This window comes from Cherax quadricarinatus, chromosome 15, assembly GCF_038502225.1.
Source record: "Cherax quadricarinatus isolate ZL_2023a chromosome 15, ASM3850222v1, whole genome shotgun sequence".
Classification (NCBI taxonomy): Eukaryota; Metazoa; Arthropoda; class Malacostraca; order Decapoda; family Parastacidae; genus Cherax; species Cherax quadricarinatus.
In genome coordinates this window covers 50435016-50461542 of record NC_091306.1, presented here as the reverse complement: position 1 = coordinate 50461542, position 26527 = coordinate 50435016, and the positions used below count along the sequence as shown (strand labels likewise).

The window sequence follows — 26527 nt, the reverse complement described above, 5'->3', positions numbered from 1 at the left end:
GTCATGCTGTTACTGGGTACCACATGTGTAGTTCCTGACCGCAGCGTCATGCTGTTACTGGGTACCACATGTGTAGTTCCTGACCGCAGCGTCATGCTGTTACTGGGTACCACATGTGTAGTTCCTGACCGCAGCGTCATGCTGTTACTGGGTACCACATGTGTAGTTCCTGACCGCAGCGTCATGCTGTTACTGGGTACCACATGTGTAGTTCCTGACCGCAGCGTCATGCTGTTACTGGGTACCACATGTGTAGTTCCTGACCGCAGCGTCATGCTGTTACTGGGTACCACATGTGTAGTTCCTGACCGCAGCGTCATGCTGTTACTGGGTACCACATGTGTAGTTCCTGACCGCAGCGTCATGCTGTTACTGGGTACCACATGTGTAGTTCCTGACCGCAGCGTCATGCTGTTACTGGGTACCACATGTGTAGTTCCTGCCGCAGCGTCATGCTGTTACTGGGTACCACATGTGTAGTTCCTGCCCGCAGCGTCATGCTGTTACTGGGTACCACATGTGTAGTTCCTGCCCGCAGCGTCATGCTGTTACTGGGTACCACATGTGTAGTTCCTGCCTGCAGCGTCATGCTGTTACTGGGTACCACATGTGTAGTTCCTGCCCGCAGCGTCATGCTGTTACTGGGTACCACATGTGTAGTTTCTGCCCGCAGCGTCATGCTGTTACTGGGTACCACATGTGTAGTTCCTGCCCGCAGCGTCATGCTGTTACTGGGTACCACATGTGTAGTTCCTGCCCGCAGCGTCATGCTGTTACTGGGTACCACATGTGTAGTTCCTGACCGCAGCGTCATGCTGTTACTGGGTACCACATGTGTAGTTCCTGACCGCAGCGTCATGCTGTTACTGGGTACCACATGTGTAGTTCCTGCCCGCAGCGTCATGCTGTTACTGGGTACCACATGTGTAGTTCCTGCCCGCAGCGTCATGCTGTTACTGGGTACCACATGTGTAGTTCCTGCCCGCAGCGTCATGCTGTTACTGGGTACCACATGTGTAGTTCCTGACCGCAGCGTCATGCTGTTACTGGGTACCACATGTGTAGTTCCTGCCCGCAGCGTCATGCTGTTACTGGGTACCACATGTGTAGTTCCTGACCGCAGCGTCATGCTGTTACTGGGTACCACATGTGTAGTTCCTGCCCGCAGCGTCATGCTGTTACTGGGTACCACATGTGTAGTTCCTGACCGCAGCGTCATGCTGTTACTGGGTACCACATGTGTAGTTCCTGACCGCAGCGTCATGCTGTTACTGGGTACCACATGTGTAGTTCCTGACCGCAGCGTCATGCTGTTACTGGGTACCACATGTGTAGTTCCTGACCGCAGCGTCATGCTGTTACTGGGTACCACATGTGTAGTTCCTGACCGCAGCGTCATGCTGTTACTGGGTACCACATGTGTAGTTCCTGACCGCAGCGTCACGCTGTTACTGGGTACCACATGTGTAGTTCCTGCCCGCAGCGTCATGCTGTTACTGGGTACCACATGTGTAGTTCCTGACCGCAGCGTCATGCTGTTACTGGGTACCACATGTGTAGTTCCTGACCGCAGCGTCATGCTGTTACTGGGTACCACATGTGTAGTTCCTGACCGCAGCGTCATGCTGTTACTGGGTACCACATGTGTAGTTCCTGACCGCAGCGTCATGCTGTTACTTGGTACCACATGTGTAGTTCCTGACCGCAGCGTCATGCTGTTACTGGGTACCACATGTATAGTTCCTGACCGCAGCGTCATGCTGTTACTGGGTACCACATGTGTAGTTCCTGACCGCAGCGTCATGCTGTTACTGGGTACCACATGTGTAGTTCCTGACCGCAGCGTCATGCTGTTACTGGGTACCACATGTGTAGTTCCTGCCCGCAGCGTCATGCTGTTACTGGGTACGACATGTGTAGTTCCTGACCGCAGCGTCATGCTGTTACTGGGTACCACATGTGTAGTTCCTGACCGCAGCGTCATGCTGTTACTGGGTACCACATGTGTAGTTCCTGACCGCAGCGTCATGCTGTTACTGGGTACCACATGTGTAGTTCCTGACCGCAGCGTCATGCTGTTACTGGGTACCACATGTGTAGTTCCTGCCCGCAGCGTCATGCTGTTACTGGGTACCACATGTGTAGTTCCTGACCGCAGCATCATGCTGTTACTGGGTACCACATGTGTAGTTCCTGCCCGCAGCGTCATGCTGTTACTGGGTACCACATGTGTAGTTCCTGACCGCAGCATCACGCTGTTACTGGGTACCACATGTGTAGTTCCTGACCGCAGCGTCATGCTGTTACTGGGTACCACATGTGTAGTTCCTGACCGCAGCGTCACGCTGTTACTGGGTACCACATGTGTAGTTCCTGACCGCAGCGTCATGCTGTTACTGGGTACCACATGTGTAGTTCCTGACCGCAGCGTCATGCTGTTACTGGGTACCACATGTGTAGTTCCTGCCCGCAGCGTCACGCTGTTACTGGGTACCACATGTGTAGTTCCTGACTGCAGCGTCATGCTGTTACTGGGTACCACATGTGTAGTTCCTGACCACAGCGTCATGCTGTTACTGGGTACCACATGTGTAGTTCCTGCCCGCAGCGTCATGCTGTTACTGGGTACCACATGTGTAGTTCCTGCCCGCAGCGTCATGCTGTTACTGGGTACCATAAGTTCCAATCTTTCAATATTATTGAACAAATAGATAATAAAAAAATTAGACTGGTTATAAATGACCATAATTTTTAAAAGGGTTTACCGGTAAGCCAGCGGAAGGCTTCGGTCAGATGACCAAAAGCTCCAAAGGCGGGTCATCATCTGACTAAGTCCCGCGTCAGGAAACATTGGTCCTGTTTCCTGACGAACCTTACCTAACCTAACCTTGATTAAATAGATTTTTATTTTTTTTAAGTGACAGAACAATGGGTCTTTCAGTACGCTTCAAAACGTTTTGTATTTTCTAAGGATGATTCCTCATAAATTTAGTATGAGTAGGTGAATCTGATCATTTAGTGCAAAATGACTCTGATGGTGGAATTCATTGGAAGAAAAAGTTTGCCGTTCGCTTTGAATTTTGCAAATTTTATTAAATATTTCCCATCGGCTTCAAAACCTTTTGCGCATAAAAAAAAAAAATCCGCGGTCGGGATATGAAGTAGAGGTTAGAGAGTCGTAAAACTCTTGTGTATGTTAAATGTTTGCGCTTGTGCACGTTTTTTTGATGCGTAAGTTCCAATTAATCCTACTAAATAAAAGTTTCAGAATGCAGTTCCTTGAAGTATATTGGTTTTTTTTTCACAGGAGTGTCGAGAATTTGAAATAGAATGTAAACGTTAAGAGAAAAAAGAAAATATTCGCGTTTGTATTTTTTATATACCTGTGAATAATATGGTTTCCCACTTTAGGAAAATTTTCTGCAACTTTTTTCTCTTCCTTTTCCAAAATTCTCGTTTTTAGCTCAAGAATACCTTATTAATTCAGCTTAAAATTTTCATATTTAGTGAACAATATCCATTGGAAGATTCATAAAACTCTTTGCATTCGTTGGTGCGTCATGAATAATGTTACATAGAATATTACCATTTTTCGTCTCCATGTGATACTTGGGGAACACCTACGATCGCCATCATAACTTCAACACTCGTGTACCCAACTTAGAAGCTTTGTAGTGTTTATGCTATAGTATTATTTAACATTAATGCATTATTTTGCTTTGATGATGTGGGGCTTTTAATCCAAGGAACTACACTTATCCTTCCCTTCCTTGGATCGAATTTGAATATCTTTATTTTTACAAGTACAAGTACAAGGTATACAGGACTAGCTGACATTACTAACATACTACTGTATAGAAAGCCTCGTGTTATGCAGAACATTACGGGCAAATTGGGTCAAGTTTGTCCAGGGACGCGACCCACACCAGTCGACTAACACCCAGGTACCCATTTTACAGATGGAGGAAGAGGGATAGCAGGTGTCTTATGGAAACAGTTCCTAGTGTTTTCCAGCCGTACCGGGGATTCGATCCCCGGACCTCAGGTTGTGAGGTGAGTGCGCTAGTGAACTAGCTACGTGACACTTTACATTCTCAGGCACCATTCCTAATGGTTTAGCGTTGATTTATTTTATAAACTGGAAGAAAATTTCTTGCCCTTAGGCTTTATAGGTGCAGATGTCGTTAGGTTCTGTACAAGGACTGTGCAGATGTCGTTAGGTTCTGTACAATGACGGTGCAGATGTCGTTAGGTTCTGTACAAGGACTGTGCAGATGTCGTTAGGTTCTGTACAATGACGGTGCAGATGTCGTTAGGTTCTGTACAATGACGGTACAGATGTCGTTAGGTTCTGTACAATGACGGTGCAGATGTCGTTAGGTTCTGTACAATGACGGTGCACATGTCGTTAGGTTCTGTACAATGACGGTGCAGATGTCGTTAGGTTCTGTACAATGACGGTGCAGATGTCGTTAGGTTCTGTACAATGACGGTGCAGATGTCGTTAGGTTCTGTACAATGACGGTGCAGATGTCGTTAGGTTCTGTACAATGACGGTGCAGATGTCGTTAGGTTCTGTACAATGACGGTGCAGATGTCGTTAGGTTCTGTACAATGACGGTGCACATGTCGTTAGGTTCTGTACAATGACGGTGCACATGTCGTTAGGTTCTGTACAATGACGGTGCACATGTCGTTAGGTTCTGTACAATGACGGTGCAGATGTCGTTAGGTTCTGTACAATGACGGTGCACATGTCGTTAGGTTCTGTACAATGACGGTGCAGATGTCGTTAGGTTCTGTACAATGACGGTGCAGATGTCGTTAGGTTCTGTACAATGACGGTGCAGATGTCGTTAGGTTCTGTACAATGACGGTGCACATGTCGTTAGGTTCTGTACAATGACGGTGCACATGTCGTTAGGTTCTGTACAATGACGGTGCACATGTCGTTAGGTTCTGTACAATGACGGTGCAGATGTCGTTAGGTTCTGTACAATGACGGTGCAGATGTCGTTAGGTTCTGTACAATGACGGTGCAGATGTCGTTAGGTTCTGTACAATGACGGTGCAGATGTCGTTAGGTTCTGTACAATGACGGTGCACATGTCGTTAGGTTCTGTACAATGACGGTGCAGATGTCGTTAGGTTCTGTACAATGACGGTGCAGATGTCGTTAGGTTCTGTACAATGACGGTGCAGATGTCGTTAGGTTCTGTACAATGACGGTGCACATGTCGTTAGGTTCTGTACAATGACGGTGCACATGTCGTTAGGTTCTGTACAATGACGGTGCAGATGTCGTTAGGTTCTGTACAATGACGGTGCAGATGTCGTTAGGTTCTGTACAATGACGGTGCAGATGTCGTTAGGTTCTGTACAATGACGGTGCACATGTCGTTAGGTTCTGTACAATGACGGTGCAGATGTCGTTAGGTTCTGTACAATGACGGTGCAGATGTCGTTAGGTTCTGTACAATGACGGTGCAGATGTCGTTAGGTTCTGTACAATGACGGTGCAGATGTCGTTAGGTTCTGTACAATGACGGTGCAGATGTCGTTAGGTTCTGTACAATGACGGTGCAGATGTCGTTAGGTTCTGTACAATGACGGTGCAGATGTCGTTAGGTTCTGTACAATGACGGTGCACATGTCGTTAGGTTCTGTACAATGACGGTGCACATGTCGTTAGGTTCTGTACAATGACGGTGCAGATGTCGTTAGGTTCTGTACAATGACGGTGCAGATGTCGTTAGGTTCTGTACAATGACGGTGCAGATGTCGTTAGGTTCTGTACAATGACGGTGCAGATGTCGTTAGGTTCTGTACAATGACGGTGCACATGTCGTTAGGTTCTGTACAATGACGGTGCAGATGTCGTTAGGTTCTGTACAATGACGGTGCACATGTCGTTAGGTTCTGTACAATGACGGTGCAGATGTCGCTAGGTTCTGTACAATGACGGTGCAGATGTCGTTAGGTTCTGTACAATGACGGTGCAGATGTCGTTAGGTTCTGTACAATGACTGAAGAACACCTATTCTGGTCTGTTTTAAACTTCAGGTACAGATGAGTTTTCTCCAAAGGAAGCTTCTCTCATGTAAGTTTTAGTAGGTCAGGTTTATTAATCAAACTGGTTTCTGCGTAATTACTAGAGAAAATCTCTTCTGAACACAATTAAAACACTTTAATGGGTTATGCTAGGTGAAATCTACGTAATGTTCATTTAATAAATCTTATTTAATTACTTACATGCATACTTAAACCTTAACAGCCAGTAAAACTTTCTCAGAGGAAAAACTGAATATATTTTGGTTTGTTTTCGTCCCAGTTTGCCTTTTTTATATAGAAAAAACTGGAAAAATTTAAATACTGATTATCATATCATAAATTCTAACTGGCTCAGAAATTATGAAATACGGGATCTCTCTCTCTCTCTTGGCTCGTGCAACGACCGAAATATATTTGGTTTAATCAGTAACAGGGAATCTAGTCAACTATCCAAAAATATATATATTTAAAAAAAAAAAGATTGTACAGTGAAGCTGGGCAGTAAGTCCTCAAGTTGTAAATTAGTGAGATATGAATGAAAAAGATTTTATTACAGACAAGTTTTCTTTCAGTGTGAACTTTATTAAATACCTTAATAAAGTTATCACTGAACAAACCGTCTTTTTAAATAAAGGCTTATTTAGACTATTAGTGACTGATTTAATAAAGCATGTGCCTATATTCTGTAACGGGATACTTATATGATCAAAGTTTTTTCGTACCTGGCAATAATTTGATTAAAGACGTGACTCCAGGTGCGATCACAGTCACCGCTGCCAGGAGGAATATGACCCAAAATATGGACCAGCTCACCAGAAGACTCGGCTAGATCAAGGGTATTCATGAGCCACTGTAGCTCCCCTACCGGGTCGTAATTATCCAGCAACAACCACCTGAACATTACAACTGTATAAGTAATAGATCACAACAAATCTTAAACATCAAGAGTATATATGCAGTGAGAAATGTGCTCTTCTCTTTATATACATAATTTAAGTTTCTATTTAAATTTTTAAAGAATTTCTGAAGTTTACAGCAGAGATGCGACTTTTAGATACCTAGACAACAGGCTTCAAGAATTACAAAATAATTAACATATATTTTGTTGAGAATATAGGAGCTGAAGCTTCTGTGAACAATAAGGTAAATCACACAAGAGAAGAGGAAAGCAAAACTGCCGAGGAACTTGTGGGAAGAGATAAATTTTTCATTTCAAACACGCCTTAAATACATCAGTTTAGTAATGTTTTTTTAAATATATTAATATAAAACAAATATTTTAAATATTACATCAACGAGAACGTCTGAAATATTGGAAATCTCTTAATTATTTTAATATACCAGACTTCTTCCACCGAAGTAGTGACCTGAAAGAGAAGAAACACTTTCCGTCATTCATACGATCACTGTTTTGACAGAGGAGTGTTGACATCGGATATCAGATGATCCTCTGAGCTTCAATATCCTCATCCATACTTCAGAGTGCAGGCATTTTAATTCCCAGCTACAGTACGAAAATTTGGCTAACCTGTTTCTTTGAAATTTATTTGCTTTCTTAGTCACGCAGAATATTTACCCTATTCTCTCTAAATGTCCAGATAACTTCTCAGCCTTTTAAATAATACTTTAGGTAACCCTGTACCTTCTTCTAATATATCTACATAATATTCACATCACACACTGCTTTCAAACACGTCATCTTCGCTGCCTCCAGCCTCCTCCTCCTCCTCCATGTTTCTTTCCTAAGTAGTGGTGTTAGCACCACTATACTCTGATTCTTTTCCATTTTGCCTCAATCGTTAAAGTGCTTTGTCTCTACAGACAAAGCACTTTATCACACCCAATGCATGAAATCACTGCCTCTCTTTCTTTATCAACATTAAATACTTTTTCATTATATTCTCTCTATCTTCTCAGTACCTCAGTCACTCTCCCATTTCCCCACTTTATGCATTCCTTTCATTTTACTCTGCATATATTCCTCCTTCCGTATATCACCAATGACCCCGTCCTCATTGTCTGTTCTCTCTCTATCCCACCTTTCTCCATGTAGTTGCTTATATCTCACTCTAAATTTCTATCTCCATTAATTTATTAATTTTTACTTCTCTTATCACTGATGACACACTTCTTGTACCTCATCTACCTCATACTTGCATTATATCTACCAATTAATAATTATTTGATATATCTCTAGTTTCCTCTGAACTGTCGTCATAAAGCCAAATATCGTGACTCGTATGCTTATTTATCTTCTTTTTCTTTAAAAACATATTGCCAAACCTCTTTCTATATATAATCAATTGGAGACCCCATTTTAGTTTTTATTACTAGCTTTCTAAATTTACTATCTATGCTCTCTCCTACTTTATCATTTAAGTCCCCACAACAATTTTTTTCTTCATTTTTCTGAACTCAATAAACATTCCTTTAGAACCTCACAAAATTTCTCTCTGCTTAACACCTCTTCCACAGGAGCAAATATACTTTCTTTAACCCATTTCCCTTATCCCAGTTTTATAACTCTTAAAATTAAGCACCTATGCCAATTCTTCCATAGTTGATCCTTCAATATTACTTCCACCCCTTTAAATATAGTTCTCTGAGAAACGTCGTCGTAAGCTCCTCTCTTCTATGTGCGGGTTATTTGTGTATCGTTCCAGTCACGGTATTGTGCCTTTTTTGTTATTTAGTAACGACCGTGTTTCCCACTACGCCACCTATGGTGGGTTTCAATTTTCTGTTACTAAAACACAACAGATTACTTTTACAAGACGCCGTGTTGTCCCTAATATCACCTTATACCTGTATGGCTCATGTACTCCTGAACGAGATACAGTCAAGTTTTTCGGCATTACGTTTGATTGTCGGATGTTCTGTAAACTTCACAACCGCTCTGAAAGCAGCTTGCTATAACCAGCTGAGCCTCCTGAAATCTCCTGCCCATCACTTTTGGGGGGACTGATAAATTAACTCTTCTTCGTCTATATTTCTCTTTAATCTTATCTAAATTGATTCTATTCGTCATCAAGCTTTGCATTTGTGTCTAGGTACTTTTCGTACCTCCTCGGTTGAGAGCCTCTTTGCAAGATGGGCGTGATGTCCATTGTCTACCTTATTTTGTCCTTATGACCTTCATGATCCTTTACAAACAGGATGGTAACAGATGTTAGTAGACCTCCTCTGTTTGATCGCTGTCCCTCTTTACTATAACCTTTTCTCTTCGTTTCATTTTGGTTTTATTTAATTTACTTCTGTATGTCCATCTAGCGTATTATTTTTCTCTTTCCTTGGGAAGTTCCGAATATTCGTTTCAGTTATTACCCGCTTCGTTGTGTCAAAGCTCAATTGCACACTATAGCATCACGCTCACTCTTTCTTATGATCTTCTAATCTAATTCTCATTCCATTGCGGGTTACACTGTTAGCTCTAAAACATCTGAAGGTGTCGGATATGCAGCAGTTTTTCCGGACATTGTTATACTAGATCATTTACAAGACTCAGCCAGTATTTTAACAGCCGAGTTGTATGCAATTTTCATAGTCCTATGCGTATTGTATTAATGTCTATCCCAAGATTTGTAGTAATTTCAGGCTATCCAGAAATTTAATTCCCCTCATCCCGTCGTTCTACATATTCAACAATGGTTAAGCCGTATTTCTAGTAAAAACAAAGATGTCGTTTTCTTGTTGGCCGCTGGACGAGTAGATATCCCGGGCAACCAGCAGGCAGACTGGGCCGCTCAGTTCACGACCTCATTATGTATGTATATTCTCGGACTATTTTTCAGTAGTCTTTAAACAACTTCGCAACCGTTAGTAATAATTATGGTTAGAGTTGGTTTACAATAAACTGCATTCTGTCAAACCATATTTGGGGTTCTAGTCATCTTGTAACCATCTCAGTTATTCCTTTATCACGCATTATGTGTGGTATTACACCAGGAACGCACCTGTCGAAGGCTTTCGCAAAGTCGAGTATACTACATTTGCATTTTGTTTCTCCTCCAGAGCATCCAAGACCATATCATTGTGGCCACAAGCTGGGACAGGCAGAAGCGACCTGCTCTGAACCCTCGCTTCCCTGAGTTGGGCAACTGATGGGTATCTAAGTGGGTAGCGATCTTGCTTCTTAAAAACACTTTCAAATTGTTTTATGATGGTGGACGTTAGTGCTATGGCCCATAATCCTTTGCAATTGCTTTACTACCACATCTGTTAAGTGAGGCTATGTTCGTTGCTTTTAGTGACTGTGGGATGATCTTGTGTCCTTGCTCTTTATTCATAGGATATTTAAGGCGCATGAGAGGGTTTCTTGCAGTTGCTGATGAACACGGAGTTCTGCGAGTCCGGGCCTGGGACACAGTTCATAGGCATGTCATTTATGTTTTTTTTTTCAGCCTTGCGGTGTTAGAAAGATATAACACATCACTACCAAAGCCATTAAGAGTCAACAACGAATCTGGAGACTCTTTTCATCTGGCATTATTTGATGAGAACACATCTATAACTGGGACTCATAAAAAAAAGTTTATATATAATCTAAGATGAAGGAGATTCGGATTATGCATATGAAACAACAGTTTCAGAATAAATATTTTGAGACTCAGATTGCCAGTAATGATGCTGGTAAACTAATTGTTCAGAGTGCAATCAGTGGTTGTCGTAGTTGCAGTGTGTGCATCTTCTTACTCTGTTACTTGCTCTTAGTTCAGAAGACAGAGATATTAAGTTCTAGAAAACAAAAGGAAACCTTCAAGACCGAGCGTACAGTTCTCGAGAGTTACAACGCGCCGCTATTTTCATTAAAATCAAAGGGCCAGTTTTCTTTGCTCATGCATTCAGTGATACCACATATATACCACATATTCCTGTTTGAGAATTGCAAAAATATAAAAATGGTCAATCTTCTCAATAAATATAATCTTTGGCATGAGTGTATTCAAGTTCAATAATCCTCTGTCTCATGAATTTAGAGCAGCAGGAGAAAAGTTCATCCTCGTTCTATATGTAGAAAGCAGGGCAGCATATCTATCATTACAGATATATATCTTTTAACTGACTTATCAGCCACTCAAACCATGTTACGTTACTACCAAGTCTTGTTTATACCTCTCAAGTTCAAACGTGGCGAGGAGAGAGATTGTAGTCTGAGTTGTGGGCCAAGGAAAGACATCAAAATTTTCTCCCAGTTGCCTATACAGTGAAAGCAATGCTCCATCAAAGATCTTAAAAGTTATTTCATGCTTCTGGAAATTAAGCTGTGTTAAGTGATGTGGTTAAGTAAGAGCTGGTTTGCGGTGTTCTTCAGTGTGTAAAAACTGCCACAGTCAGAGCTGCACAATTTCTTAATCAGTTGAAGATCCTACTGATGACTTCGGTTTAACAGATGACGAGGAAAATGATAATCTTTAATCATAGCATCATTAACAAGGATTTAGTGGATTAGGCTTTCTGGGGAAATATCTAAGGGAAAAACACGCGCTAATGACTAAACCTCATTCTTAGAATGGAACTGAATCAATTTATATATATATACGAGGAAATAGAAAATCTTATAAATGAGAATCATAATTTTTTAACTAGACATTTTCTTAAAGAAACTTGTCGTTTGAGAGATATTAACCGAAAACTGAGCCTGAATATCAAAAAAAATCTCGCAGCACTCTTAACTCGCCCTCTACATCTGGCCTGGTTTGCGCAAAAACTATTGCACATATGGCAAATATGCGAAAAAATCAGTCTTATTCAGAATATATTTTATAATTTTTCTCACAATACATTTTTTTTTTTCATCAGACGCACAGTTTTACAAATAACGGGAAAAATAAGTGAAATTTTTTGCCTATTGGGAGCCATAGAGTAAAAAAAGAGAGTGATTGCTGTAGTCGGACTGAAGGGAACACTCGTTCTCTACTTGTACAGCCTTTACGAATATATTTGGAAACTTTCACCTCTTTATAAATATTATCCGCAAGTTATCATATAATATCTGGAGTATACCTGGAGAGGACTTCGGGGGTCAATGCCCAAGCGGCCCGGTCTGAGACCAGGCCCCGTTCTGGATCAGGGTCTGAGCAACCAGGCTGTTACTGCTGGCCTCACGCAAACTGACGTACGAACCACAGCCCGGCTAGTCAGGTACTGACTTTAGGTGCCTGTCAAGTGCCTTGACAGGCACTTTCTTGAAGACAGCCAGGGGTCTGTTGGTAATACCCCTTATGTATACTGGGAGGTAGTTGAATAGTCTTGGGCCTCTGACACTTATTGTGTTGTCTCTCAGTGTACTCGTGACGCTCTCTCCCTCCTGCTTCTCATTTAGGAAATGTTGCATCACCTTCCGAGTCTTTTGCTTTCGTAGGGAGTGATTTTCGTGTGCAAATTTGATACTAATCCCTCTAGGATTTTCGTAGAGTATATTATCATGTATCTTTCTCGCCTGCATTCCAGGGAATACAAATCAAGGGACGTCAACCGTTCCCAGTAATTTCGGTGCCTTATCGTACTTATGTGTGCCGTGAAAGTTCTTTGTACGCCCTACAGATCCGCAATTTCGCCTGCCTTGATGGGGCAGTTAGTGCACAGCAGTATTCCAGCCTAGAGAGAAAAAGCGATTGTTCTGGTCTTTGAAGCTGAAATCCTGTGGCATTAATTTTCCCAGGTCCTTCACATTACTTTTTCGCTCTATTGTATGGTTAGAATTTGTTGTATACCCTGATACAGTTTTTAATTTCCTCAAGTTTTCCACAACTGAGTATTTGAAATTTCTCTTCATTGAATTTCACATTGTTTTGAGTGGCAAATTTGAAGATTTGGTTGATGTCTGCTTGGAGTTTTGCAGTGTCCTCGATTTAGGACACTTGTCATGGCAATTCGGGTGTTATCCACAAAAGGAAGATATCTCCGTCTATGTCAGATATGAGGATGAGGAATAGGATTTTAGCGAGTAATGTGCCTTGTGGAACAGAGCTTTTCACCGTAGCTGCTTCAGACTTTACTCTGTTTACTATTACTCTCTGTGTTCTATTAGTTTGGAAGTTAAAGATCCATCTACCAACTTTTCCAATTATTTGTTTATCACGCATTTTGTGCATTATTACGGAAATATAAACACACATACAGCATAATGTGATCCTTTATTGACAACGTTTCGCCGACGCAATGGGCTTTATGAAGTCACAGACAGATCTACCTGGGTGAAACATACGTGAGTATTTATAGGATGAGAATGCTTGGTCAGGTGGAGAAAGCTGCATGTGACAATCTTCCGAGTAGAGTGACAGAGTCTAAAAACTTGGGTAGCTTTTAAAAAAGATTGGGTAAGTATATGAGCAGACCTTCTGCAGTGTTCCTCGATTCTTATGTTCTTATGTGGGATAGCAATGAAGTTTTTTGGCAAGAGGTTCAGCTATGTTATAGAAGCCGTTGTTCTGGTTGAAGTTGTTGCATGTACAGATACGTGATGATTCCAGGATTCTTCGGTACTGAGTGTTGTCTTCTCTGGCGATAAGTCTTGCGTTTCTGTAGTTGATTAAATGGTTGTGTGAATATTGGTGTTGAACACAGGCATTCCTTGGATCTTCAGATCTGCTTGCCTACTGGTGTTCTGAAATGTGTTCGGAGGTCTCTGGATGTTTAGCCGACGTACAATTTGCTGCAGTCATTACAAGGAATTTTGTATACCCCTGCAGAGAATTGATGCTTGTCCTGTCTATTACTGGTAATGTCCATGATAGTGGTGGATGTGGAGGTAGATACTTGGAATGAGGTTTTGGAAAAGATATTGGAAACGTGTTGGACAATGGAGTTGGTGGGGAGGGAGGACTATGTACCTCTTCTCGCCAGTATCTTCTCTGGGTGTGTTGAAAATGTTTAATGCCCGTCGTCTGCAGTCTCTGATGAAGTGACGAGGATAGTGAGATTTGGAAAATGCCTGTTCAATTATAGTGCATTCTTCCTCAAGGAACTCATTGCTGCAGATTCTGAGTGCGCGCAGGAAAAAGCCTATAATTGCACCACGTTTAGTTTTGGTGTCGTAGTGAGAGTAGAAGAGAAGATCGTGTTGGTTGGTAGGTTTTCGATAGACTTTAAAACGAAGTTCATGGTCAGCTTTGCAGAGAAGAACATCAAGGAAAAGAAAAGTGCTGTCGACTTCTTCTTTTAATGTGAACTGGATTAAGGGCTCGACCTGGTTGAGCTTGTGTTGGAGAGCTTGAACGTTGAAGCGTCTGGGAGTTATGATGAGAATGTCGTCAACATAACGGAGCCAGGTGACAGACGAGGGAATAATGGAGGAAAAACGCTCGATATTGGCCCCTCTCAGTAGTTGTGATTCATCGCCTTCGTTTGTATAGGGAGCATCTCTCTCATTCTATTTTACATCTTCTTTTTCTGTTTCTTAATGGAATGTGCCTTGAGCAGACTTCAAGTACCACAGAGTTAAATTTTTTCTAGGCAATGGTTTGGATCCGTGTTGTATAGGATATCTTTCCAGCTTTGTACATTTAGGACATTGTTAACTTGTTCCCATTGTATGTTTTTGTTACTGAAGTTGATTTTTGTGAAGACACCCTCATGACTATGATCAAATTTTGATGGTCAGGAGCCCTATGCATACATGTCTGTACCTCTATTTTGTTGTGATCTGAGTGTATTGTATTTGATACGGTTATATTTTCATCTGAGCTCTCTCTGCTTAAATCTTATTTGCTACACACCTCCATTTTAGGTGTCTGAAATTCAAATTTTCCAGTAGCAAGATGTTTGGAGCATGAGTTGGAAGATTTTCCAGAGAGTGGTCAATTTTCAAAAGCTGTTCCTGAAACTGCGGGGTAATTGCATCCAGAGGCTTGCATACAAGCACAATGGAAAGGTTTTGGTCTTCAATCTTGATTGCCAAATCTTCAACTACATTTGAGATGTTTAGCAGTTCTGAATAAAATGAGCGACTCTGCCGTACAAGCCAACACCTCCTTGTTGCCTGTTTAGTCTGTCGCATCTGATGAATAGGTTATAACTTGGGATCCAAATCTCGTTGTCAAAATGATTCTTTATGTGGGTCTCTGTGAAAGTTGCAATCACTGCATTCGACTCCATGAGAAGTCTGTTTGAAAAGACAAATGTTTAATGCCCGTCGTCTGCAGTCTCTGATGAAGTGACGAGGATAGTGAGATTTGGAAAATATTTGTTTAATTATAGTGCATTCTTCCTCAAGGAACTCATTGCTGCAGATTCTGAGTGCGCAGTAAAAAGCCTATAATTACACGACGTTTAGTTTTGGTGTCGTGGTGAGAGTGGAAGTGGATGAAATTTAGGGTTTTTTTATTTGCTGGCATTGATATCTGTTGTTCTGGAGTGAGGTCAATGACTGTGCCTCAACTCCAGAAGTGTTTTCAGTTGGTGTAAGATTTCTGTCATGTCTTGCCAGTCATTTTTTTTCTTCCTGGCACTAGAAAGCCTTCTCTAGAGAGGTTATGGCTCCCCTCTTTTGTTTCCCATAGTCTGGCTGGTCTGTGTCTTCTTGTCCCCTTTAGATAATATCCCTGGCTGTATACGTTGTAGCATTTTCTTTCATGGACTGAAGAGTGACATGTTTCGGGGTGAAATAAGTTACAGGAAGGGAGTTGCACCCTCCTTTTATCATGTGGGTGTGGCATTTTTAGGATGGTCAAAGGTGCATGTCCCACCTGTTTTCCGGATATACCATGCCTGCTGATACCCAAGGCATAGAATTTGCATAGATTACAATTTTGTTGCTAGGATTTTTTATGGCTGCTTTCCCTGATGGTGCATTTTTTTTTCTGCTTCCCCACTATCCACCGCGACTGTGTGGACATCAGTGCTTCCAACAGTTTTTACTGGTAATGTGTCTTTTGCTTTCGTAGGGAGTGATTTTCGTGTGCAAGTTTGATACTAATCCCTCTAGGATTTTCGTAGAGTATATTATCATGTATCTTTCTCGCCTGCATTCCAGGGAATACAAATCAAGGGACGTCAACCGTTCCCAGTAATTTCGGTGCCTTATCGTACTTATGTGTGCCGTGAAAGTTCTTTGTACGCCCTACAGATCCGCAATTTCGCCTGCCTTGATGGGGCAGTTAGTGCACAGCAGTATTCCAGCCTAGAGAGAAAAAGCGATTGTTCTGGTCTTTGAAGCTGAAATCCTGTGGCATTAATTTTCCCAGGTCCTTCACATTACTTTTTCGCTCTATTGTATGGTTAGAATTTGTTGTATACCCTGATACAGTTTTTAATTTCCTCAAGTTTTCCACAACTGAGTATTTGAAATTTCTCTTCATTGAATTTCACATTGTTTTGAGTGGCAAATTTGAAGATTTGGTTGATGTCTGCTTGGAGTTTTGCAGTGTCCTCGATTTAGGACACTTGTCATGGCAATTCGGGTGTTATCCACAAAAGGAAGATATCTCCGTCTATGTCAGATATGAGGATGAGGAATAGGATTTTAGCGAGTAATGTGCCTTGTGGAACAGAGCTTTTCACCGTAGCTGCTTCAGACTTTACTCTGTTTACTATTACTCTCTGTGTTCTATTAGTTTGGAAGTTAAAGATCCATCTACCAACTTTTCCAATTATTTGTTTATCACGCATTTTGTGCATTATTACGGAAATATAAACACACATACAGCATAATGTGATCCTTTATTGACAACGTTTCGCCGACGCAATAGGCTTTATGAAGTCACAGACAGATCTACCTGGGTGAAACATACGTGAGTATTTATAGGATGAGAATGCTTGGTCAGGTGGAGAAAGCTGCATGTGACAATCTTCCGAGTAGAGTGACAGAGTCTAAAAACTTGGGTAGCTTTTAAAAAAGATTGGGTAAGTATATGAGCAGACCTTCTGCAGTGTTCCTCGATTCTTATGTTCTTATGTGGGATAACAATGAAGTTTTTTGGCAAGAGGTTCAGCTATGTTATAGAAGCCGTTGTTCTGGTTGAAGTTGTTGCATGTACAGATACGTGATGATTCCAGGATTCTTCGGTACTGAGTGTTGACTTCTCTAGCGATAAGTCTTGCGTTTCTGTAGTTGATTAAATGGTTGTGTGAATATTGGTGTTGAACACAGGCATTCCTTGGATCTTCAGATCTGCCTGCCTACTGGTGTTCTGAAATGTGTTCGGAGGTCTCTGGATGTTTAGCCGACGTACAATTTGCTGCAGTCATTACAAGGAATTTTGTATACCCCTGCAGAGAATTGAAGCTTGTCCTGTCTATTACTGGTAATGTCCATGATGGTGGTGGATGTGGAGGTAGATACTTGGAATGAGGTTTTGGAAAAGATATTGGAAACGTGTTTGACAATGGAGTTGGTGGGGAGGGAGGACTATGTACCTCTTCTCGGCAGTGTCTTCTCTGGGTGTGTTGAAAATGTTTAATGCCCGTCGTCTGCAGTCTCTGATGAAGTGACGAGGATAGTGAGATTTGGAAAATGCTTGTTCAATTATAGTGCATTCTTCCTCAAGGAACTCATTGCTGCAGATTCTGAGTGCGCGCAGGAAAAAGCCTATAATTGCACCACGTTTAGTTTTGGTGTCGTAGTGAGAGTAGAAGAGAAGATCGTGTTGGTTGGTAGGTTTTCGATAGACTTTAAAACGAAGTTCATGGTCAGCTTTGCAGAGAAGAACATCAAGGAAAAGAAAAGTGCTGTCGACTTCTTCTTTTAATGTGAACTGGATTAAGGGCTCGACCTGGTTGAGCTTGTGTTGGAGAGCTTGAACGTTGAAGCGTCTGGGAGTTATGATGAGAATGTCGTCAACATAACGGAGCCAGGTGACAGACGAGGGAATAATGGAGGAAAAACGCTCGATATTGGCCCCTCTCAGTAGTTGTGATTCATCGCCTTCGTTTGTATAGGGAGCATCTCTCTCATTCTATTTTACATCTTCTTTTTCTGTTTCTTAATGGAATGTGCCTTGAGCAGACTTCAAGTACCACAGAGTTAAATTTTTTCTAGGCAATGGTTTGGATCCGTGTTGTATAGGATATCTTTCCAGCTTTGTACATTTAGGACATTGTTAACTTGTTCCCATTGTATGTTTTTGTTACTGAAGTTGATTTTTGTGAAGACACCCTCATGACTATGATCAAATTTTGATGGTCAGGAGCCCTATACATACATGTCTGTACCTCTATTTTGTTGTGATCTGAGTGTATTGTATTTGATACGGTTATATTTTCATCTGAGCTCTCTCTGCTTAAATCTTATTTGCTACACACCTCCATTTTAGGTGTCTGAAATTCAAATTTTCCAGTAGCAAGATGTTTGGAGCATGAGTTGGAAGATTTTCCAGAGAGTGGTCAATTTTCAAAAGCTGTTCCTGAAACTGCGGGGTAATTGCATCCAGAGGCTTGCATACAAGCACAATGGAAAGGTTTTGGTCTTCAATCTTGATTGCCAAATCTTCAACTACATTTGAGATGTTTAGCAGTTCTGAATAAAATGAGCGACTCTGCCGTACAAGCCAACACCTCCTTGTTGCCTGTTTAGTCTGTCGCATCTGATGAATAGGTTATAACTTGGGATCCAAATCTCGTTGTCAAAATGATTCTTTATGTGGGTCTCTGTGAAAGTTGCAATCACTGCATTCGACTCCATGAGAAGTCTGTTTGAAAAGACAAATGTTTAATGCCCGTCGTCTGCAGTCTCTGATGAAGTGACGAGGATAGTGAGATTTGGAAAATATTTGTTTAATTATAGTGCATTCTTCCTCAAGGAACTCATTGCTGCAGATTCTGAGTGCGCAGTAAAAAGCCTATAATTACACGACGTTTAGTTTTGGTGTCGTGGTGAGAGTGGAAGTGGATGAAATTTAGGGTTTTTTTATTTGCTGGCATTGATATCTGTTGTTCTGGAGTGAGGTCAATGACTGTGCCTCAACTCCAGAAGTGTTTTCAGTTGGTGTAAGATTTCTGTCATGTCTTGCCAGTCATTTTTTTTCTTCCTGGCACTAGAAAGCCTTCTCTAGAGAGGTTATGGCTCCCCTCTTTTGTTTCCCATAGTCTGGCTGGTCTGTGTCTTCTTGTCCCCTTTAGATAATATCCCTGGCTGTATACGTTGTAGCATTTTCTTTCATGGACTGAAGAGTGACATGTTTCGGGGTGAAATAAGTTACAGGAAGGGAGTTGCACCCTCCTTTTATCATGTGGGTGTGGCATTTTTAGGATGGTCAAAGGTGCATGTCCCACCTGTTTTCCGGATATACCATGCCTGCTGATACCCAAGGCATAGAATTTGCATAGATTACAATTTTGTTGCTAGGATTTTTTATGGCTGCTTTCCCTGATGGTGCATTTTTTTTTCTGCTTCCCCACTATCCACCGCGACTGTGTGGACATCAGTGCTTCCAACAGTTTTTACTGGTAATGTGTCTTTTGCTTTCGTAGGGAGTGATTTTCGTGTGCAAGTTTGATACTAATCCCTCTAGGATTTTCGTAGAGTATATTATCATGTATCTTTCTCGCCTGCATTCCAGGGAATACAAATCAAGGGACGTCAACCGTTCCCAGTAATTTCGGTGCCTTATCGTACTTATGTGTGCCGTGAAAGTTCTTTGTACGCCCTACAGATCCGCAATTTCGCCTGCCTTGATGGGGCAGTTAGTGCACAGCAGTATTCCAGCCTAGAGAGAAAAAGCGATTGTTCTGGTCTTTGAAGCTGAAATCCTGTGGCATTAATTTTCCCAGGTCCTTCACATTACTTTTTCGCTCTATTGTATGGTTAGAATTTGTTGTATACCCTGATACAGTTTTTAATTTCCTCAAGTTTTCCACAACTGAGTATTTGAAATTTCTCTTCATTGAATTTCACATTGTTTTGAGTGGCAAATTTGAAGATTTGGTTGATGTCTGCTTGGAGTTTTGCAGTGTCCTCGATTTAGGACACTTGTCATGGCAATTCGGGTGTTATCCACAAAAGGAAGATATCTCCGTCTATGTCAGATATGAGGATGAGGAATAGGATTTTAGCGAGTAATGTGCCTTGTGGAACAGAGCTTTTCACCGTAGCTGCTTCAGACTTTACTCTGTTTACTATTACTCTCTGTGTTCTATTAGTTTGGAAGTTAAAGATCCATCTACCAACTTTTCCAATTATTTGTTTATCACGCATTTTGTGCATTATTACGGAAATATAAACACACATACAGCATAATGTGATCCTTTATTGACAACGTTTCGCCGACGCAATGGGCTTTATGAAGTCACAGACAGATCTACCTGGGTGAAACATACGTGAGTATTTATAGGATGAGAATGCTTGGTCAGGTGGAGAAAGCTGCATGTGACAATCTTCCGAGTAGAGTGACAGAGTCTAAAAACTTGGGTAGCTTTTAAAAAAGATTGGGTAAGTATATGAGCAGACCTTCTGCAGTGTTCCTCGATTCTTATGTTCTTATGTGGGATAACAATGAAGTTTTTTGGCAAGAGGTTCAGCTATGTTATAGAAGCCGTTGTTCTGGTTGAAGTTGTTGCATGTACAGATACGTGATGATTCCAGGATTCTTCGGTACTGAGTGTTGACTTCTCTAGCGATAAGTCTTGCGTTTCTGTAGTTGATTAAATGGTTGTGTGAATATTGGTGTTGAACACAGGCATTCCTTGGATCTTCAGATCTGCCTGCCTACTGGTGTTCTGAAATGTGTTCGGAGGTCTCTGGATGTTTAGCCGACGTACAATTTGCTGCAGTCATTACAAGGAATTTTGTATACCCCTGCAGAGAATTGAAGCTTGTCCTGTCTATTACTGGTAATGTCCATGATGGTGGTGGATGTGGAGGTAGATACTTGGAATGAGGTTTTAGAAAAGATATTGGAAACGTGTTTGACAATGGAGTTGGTGGGGAGGGAGGACTATGTACCTCTTCTCGGCAGTGTCTTCTCTGGGTGTGTTGAAAATGTTTAATGCCCGTCGTCTGCAGTCTCTGATGAAGTGACGAGGATAGTGAGATTTGGAAAATGCTTGTTCAATTATAGTGCATTCTTCCTCAAGGAACTCATTGCTGCAGATTCTGAGTGCGCGCAGGAAAAAGCCTATAATTGCACCACGTTTAGTTTTGGTGTCGTAGTGAGAGTAGAAGAGAAGATCGTGTTGGTTGGTAGGTTTTCGATAGACTTTAAAACGAAGTTCATGGTCAGCTTTGCAGAGAAGAACATCAAGGAAAAGAAAAGTGCTGTCGACTTCTTCTTTTAATGTGAACTGGATTAAGGGCTCGACCTGGTTGAGCTTGTGTTGGAGAGCTTGAACGTTGAAGCGTCTGGGAGTTATGATGAGAATGTCGTCAACATAACGGAGCCAGATGACAGACGAGGGAATAATGGTGGAAAAACGCTCGATATTGGCCCCTCTCAGTAGTTGTGATTCATCGCCTTCGTTTGTATAGGGAGCATCTCTCTCATTCTATTTTACATCTTCTTTTTCTGTTTCTTAATGGAATGTGCCTTGAGCAGACTTCAAGTACCACAGAGTTAAATTTTTTCTAGGCAATGGTTTGGATCCGTGTTGTATAGGATATCTTTCCAGCTTTGTACATTTAGGACATTGTTAACTTGTTCCCATTGTATGTTTTTGTTACTGAAGTTGATTTTTGTGAAGACACCCTCATGACTATGATCAAATTTTGATGGTCAGGAGCCCTATGCATACATGTCTGTACCTCTATTTTGTTGTGATCTGAGTGTATTGTATTTGATACGGTTATATTTTCATCTGAGCTCTCTCTGCTTAAATCTTATTTGCTACACACCTCCATTTTAGGTGTCTGAAATTCAAATCTTCCAGTAGCAAGATGTTTGGAGCATGAGTTGGAAGATTTTCCAGAGAGTGGTCAATTTTCAAAAGCTGTTCCTGAAACTGCGGGGTAGTTGCATCCAGAGGCTTGCATACAAGCACAATAGAAAGGTTTTGGTCTTCAATCTTGATTGCCAAATCTTCAACTACATCATTTGAGATGTTTAGCAGTTCTGAATAAAATGAGCTACTCTGCCGTACAAGCCAACACCTCCTTGTTGCCTGTTTAGTCTGTCGCATCTGATGAATAGGTTATAACTTGAGATCCAAATCTTTATGTGGGTCTCTGTGAAAGTTGCAATCACTGCATTCGACTCCATGAGAAGTCTGTTTGAAAAGACAAATGTTTAATGCCCGTCGTCTGCAGTCTCTGATGAAGTGACGAGGATAGTGAGGTTTGGAAAATATTTGTTTAATTATAGTGCATTCTTCCTCAAGGAACTCATTGCTGCAGATTCTGAGTGCGCAGTAAAAAGCCTATAATTACACGACGTTTAGTTTTGGTGTCGTGGTGAGAGTGGAAGTGGATGAAATTTAGGGTTTTTTTATTTGCTGGCATTGATATCTGTTGTTCTGGAGTGAGGTCAATGACTGTGCCTCAACTCCAGAAGTGTTTTCAGTTGGTGTAAGATTTCTGTCATGTCTTGCCAGTCATTTTTTTTCTTCCTGGCACTAGAAAGCCTTCTCTAGAGAGGTTATGGCTCCCCTCTTTTGTTTCCCATAGTCTGGCTGGTCTGTGTCTTCTTGTCCCCTTTAGATAATATCCCTGGCTGTATACGTTGTAGCATTTTCTTTCATGGACTGAAGAGTGACATGTTTCGGGGTGAAATAAGTTACAGGAAGGGAGTTGCACCCTCCTTTTATCATGTGAGTGTGGCATTTTTAGGATGGTCAAAGGTGCATGTCCCACCTGTTTTCCGGATATACCATGCCTGCTGATACCCAAGGCTTAGAATTTGCATAGATTACAATTTTGTTGCTAGGATTTTTTATGGCTGCTTTCCCTGATGGTGCATTTTTTTTTCTGCTTCCCCACTATCCACCGCGACTGTGTGGACATCAGTGCTTCCAACAGTTTTTACTGGTAATGTGTCAACACTATTTCTTGAAGCATCACTATTACCTGAAGCATCACTATTACCTGAAGCATCACTATTACCTGAAGCATCACTATTCCCTGAGGCATCATCCCCTTTTGTTCCAATATCGCTACTTTGTACCTCCGTAAATTGAATAACGTTGTCTTTACCTGTTTCATAACCAGGACCACTATCTCCATTTAGTGCATTGTTCTCCACGACAGCACTAGCACCCTCTAAAGCAGTGTCCTCTAGGATAGCCCCATCCAACCCACCCATTTTATTTTCCCAGCTGTTATACCAAGCTGACATGTCTTTCAAGAAGGATATTTTGTTATTGTTCTTGTCTTTTAATACAAATGTAATTTTCTCATACAGGTGTATTTCGTTTGCTCAGACACAGAAATATTTCTCTGATTTTATATCAAAAGGGGTCCTTAGTTCAAAGTTCGTGCATGACCCATGGGACCATTTACCACAGACTGCATGCAAATGAGGCATGACTTCATCTATTACCCTTTCTGCAGATTACACAGATTTTCATGGTTGTGGTGATTTACAATACTTTACAATTCCTCTCTGATCTAGGTAGTCTATAACTACTAAAAGTATTTAGTTGTTAGTGTTTAGCAGTTCTTCTGGGTAGGCTGGCTAGGGTAGGCTTATTACATAAAAGTTTTTATACATATATATATTGGAAAATATACTTTAGTTTGATATACATACCGTAAAGAGGCATTTCCCTGTTTACCGAGATGCCCACAATACTCATATCATTAAGAAAGAGAATCTGTCAATAAGATGTATATATGTGTGCATAATCCTTACAAAAAAAATAATTTTATTTTTCATTATAGAACAGGTGATTTGGAGACTTATTCTTATGCAGTTCATAGCATACATATAAAAATGAATAGACTAAAAAACTAACCAGTTTTCAGTATTACAGAAGTTCATATTGATAGATACAACTCGAAGACCTGGCAGAGGCGAGTAGGAAAAGAAACCACCAAGCTTTATATCAGCATTGACTTCTTCTGGTAGCCAGTGTGACCAAATGCTGGCAACGCCATCATACAACCAACTCATGTTCCAACCATCATCGTAAGCTGCAGGTACTACGAAGCTGCCAGTAGTATATAAAAGGAATTAATCCATATATATGTATATATTTAAGTTTACAATAATTTAATAATAAGCAGACAATGAATTTTTTTTTCGTTGGTTCAGAATGATTTTTGTGAAATTATTGCATACACAAATTTTCGCTTGTCTTATTCGGCAAGAAGAGAGCTGTTAGTTAAACCAAAATCGTAAGTTTTACATTATTCGGCACGACACACACACACACACACGCACACACACACACACACACACACACACGCACGCACACACACACACACACACACACACACACACACCCGACGGTGTAAGGAGGCAAAAACAAAGTGCAATAGAGAATGGAAAAAGTACAGAAGGCAGAGAACACACGAAAATAGGGAGATCAGTCGCAGAGCCAGGAATGAGTACGCACAGGTAAGGAGGGAGGCCCAGCGACAGTATGAAAAAGACATAGCATCGAGAATCAAGACTGACCCGAAACTGTTGTATAGCCACATCAGGAGGAAGACAACAGTCAAAGACCAGGTGATCAGATTAAGGACAGAAGGTGGAGAACTCACAAGAAATGATCAGGAGGTATGTGAGGAGCTGAACAGGAGATTTAAGGAAGTTTTTACAGTAGAGACAGGAAATGCTGTGGGAAGACAGCACAGAAGGGAACATCAAGAGGGAATATACCAACAAGTGTTGGATGACATACGAACAACTGAGGAGGAGGTGAAGAAGCTCTTAAGTGACCTTGACACCTCAAAGGCGATGGGACCGGACAACATCTCCCCATGGGTCCTTAGAGAAGGAGCAGAGATGCTGTGTGTGCCTCTAACCACAATCTTCAACACATCCCTTGAAACTGGGCAACTACCTGAGAAATGGAAGACAGCTAATGTAGTCCCCATATTTAAGAAAGGAAACAGAAACGAGGCACTAAACTACAGACCTGTGTCTCTGACATGTATTGTGTGCAAAGTCATGGAGAAGATTATCAGGAGGAGAGTGGTCGAACACCTGGAAAGGAACAAGATTATAAATGAAAACCAGCATGGGCTCATAGAAGGCAAATCTTGTATCACAAACCTCCTGGAGTTTTATGACAAGGTAACAGAAGTAAGACACGAGAGAGAGGGTTGGGTAGATTGCGTTTTCCTAGACTGCAGGAAGGCCTTTGACACAGTTCCCCACAAGAGATTAGTGCAGAAGCTGGAGGATCAGGCACACGTAAAAGGAAGGGCACTGCAATGGATAAGGGAATACCTGACAGGGAGGCAGCAACGAGTCATGGTACGTGAAGAGGTATCACAGTGGGCGCCTGTTACGAGCGGGGTCCCTCAGGGGTCAGTTCTAGGACCAGTGCTATTTTTGATATATGTGAACGACATGATGGAAGGAATAGACTCTGAAGTGTCCCTGTTCGCAGATGACGTGAAGTTGATGAGAAGAATTAAATCGGACGAGGATGAGGCAGGACTGCAAAGAGACCTGGAGAGGCTGGACATGTGGTCCAGTAACTGGCTCCTCGAATTCAATCCAGCCAAATGCAAAGTCATGAAGATTGGGGAGGGGCAAAGAAGACCGCAGACAGAATATAGGCTAGGTGGACAAAGACTACAGACCTCACTCAGGGAGAAAGACCTTGGGGTGACCATAACACCGAGCACATCACCGGAGGCACACATCAACCAAATAACCGCTGCAGCATACGGGCGCCTGGCAAACCTGAGAATAGCGTTCTGATACCTTAATAAGGAATCGTTCAAGACACTGTACACTGTGTATGTTAGACCCATACTGGAGTATGCAGCACCAGTCTGGAACCCACACCTGGTCAAGCACGTCAAGAAGTTAGAGAAAGTACAAAGGTTTGCAACAAGGCTAGTCCCAGAGCTCAAGGGAATGTCGTACAAGGAAAGGTTAAGGGAAATCGGACTGACGACACTGGAGGACAGAAGGGTCAGGGGAGACATGATAACGACATACAAGATACTGCGGGGAATAGACAAGGTGGACAGAGATAGGATGTTCCAGAGAGGGGACACAGGGACAAGGGGTCACAACTGGAAGCTGAAGACTCAGACGAGTCACAGGGACGTTAGGAAGTATTTCTTCAGTCATAGAGTTGTCAGCAAGTGGAATAGCCTAGCAAGTGAAGTAGTGGAGGCAGGAACCATACATAGTTTTAAGAAGAGGTATGACAAAGCTCAGGAAGCAGAGAGAGAGAGGATCCAGTAGCGATCAGTGAAGAGGCGGGGCCAGGAGCTGAGTCTCGACCCTTTCAACCACAATTAGGTGAGTACAATTAGGTGAGTACACACACACACACACACACACACACACACACACAAACAAACACACAGTAGAGCTACAAGTGGAGAGAGAAGCAGGAAGGCCAGGACGAATGAAGCCAAACTACAAGAAAGGGGACTACACAGGAATGAGGAACTTCCTGAACGGGGTTCAGTGGGACAGAGAAC

General features: G+C 41.8%; 1 protein-coding gene across 2 annotated transcripts in view; it reads right to left on the bottom strand.

Annotated features, from left to right (window-relative positions):
- Positions 1-26527, bottom strand: part of LOC128703332 (sphingomyelin phosphodiesterase) — a 127006-nt gene that overhangs the window by 17580 nt on the left and 82899 nt on the right. For both annotated transcript variants that reach the window (XM_053797959.2, XM_053797960.2), the window contains 2 exons: positions 23869-24063; positions 6774-6944 (listed from right to left, as the gene is read on the bottom strand). In XM_053797959.2, coding sequence (XP_053653934.2) covers positions 6774-6944; positions 23869-24063 — 366 coding nt within the window. The remainder of the gene's footprint in view (positions 1-6773; positions 6945-23868; positions 24064-26527) is intronic.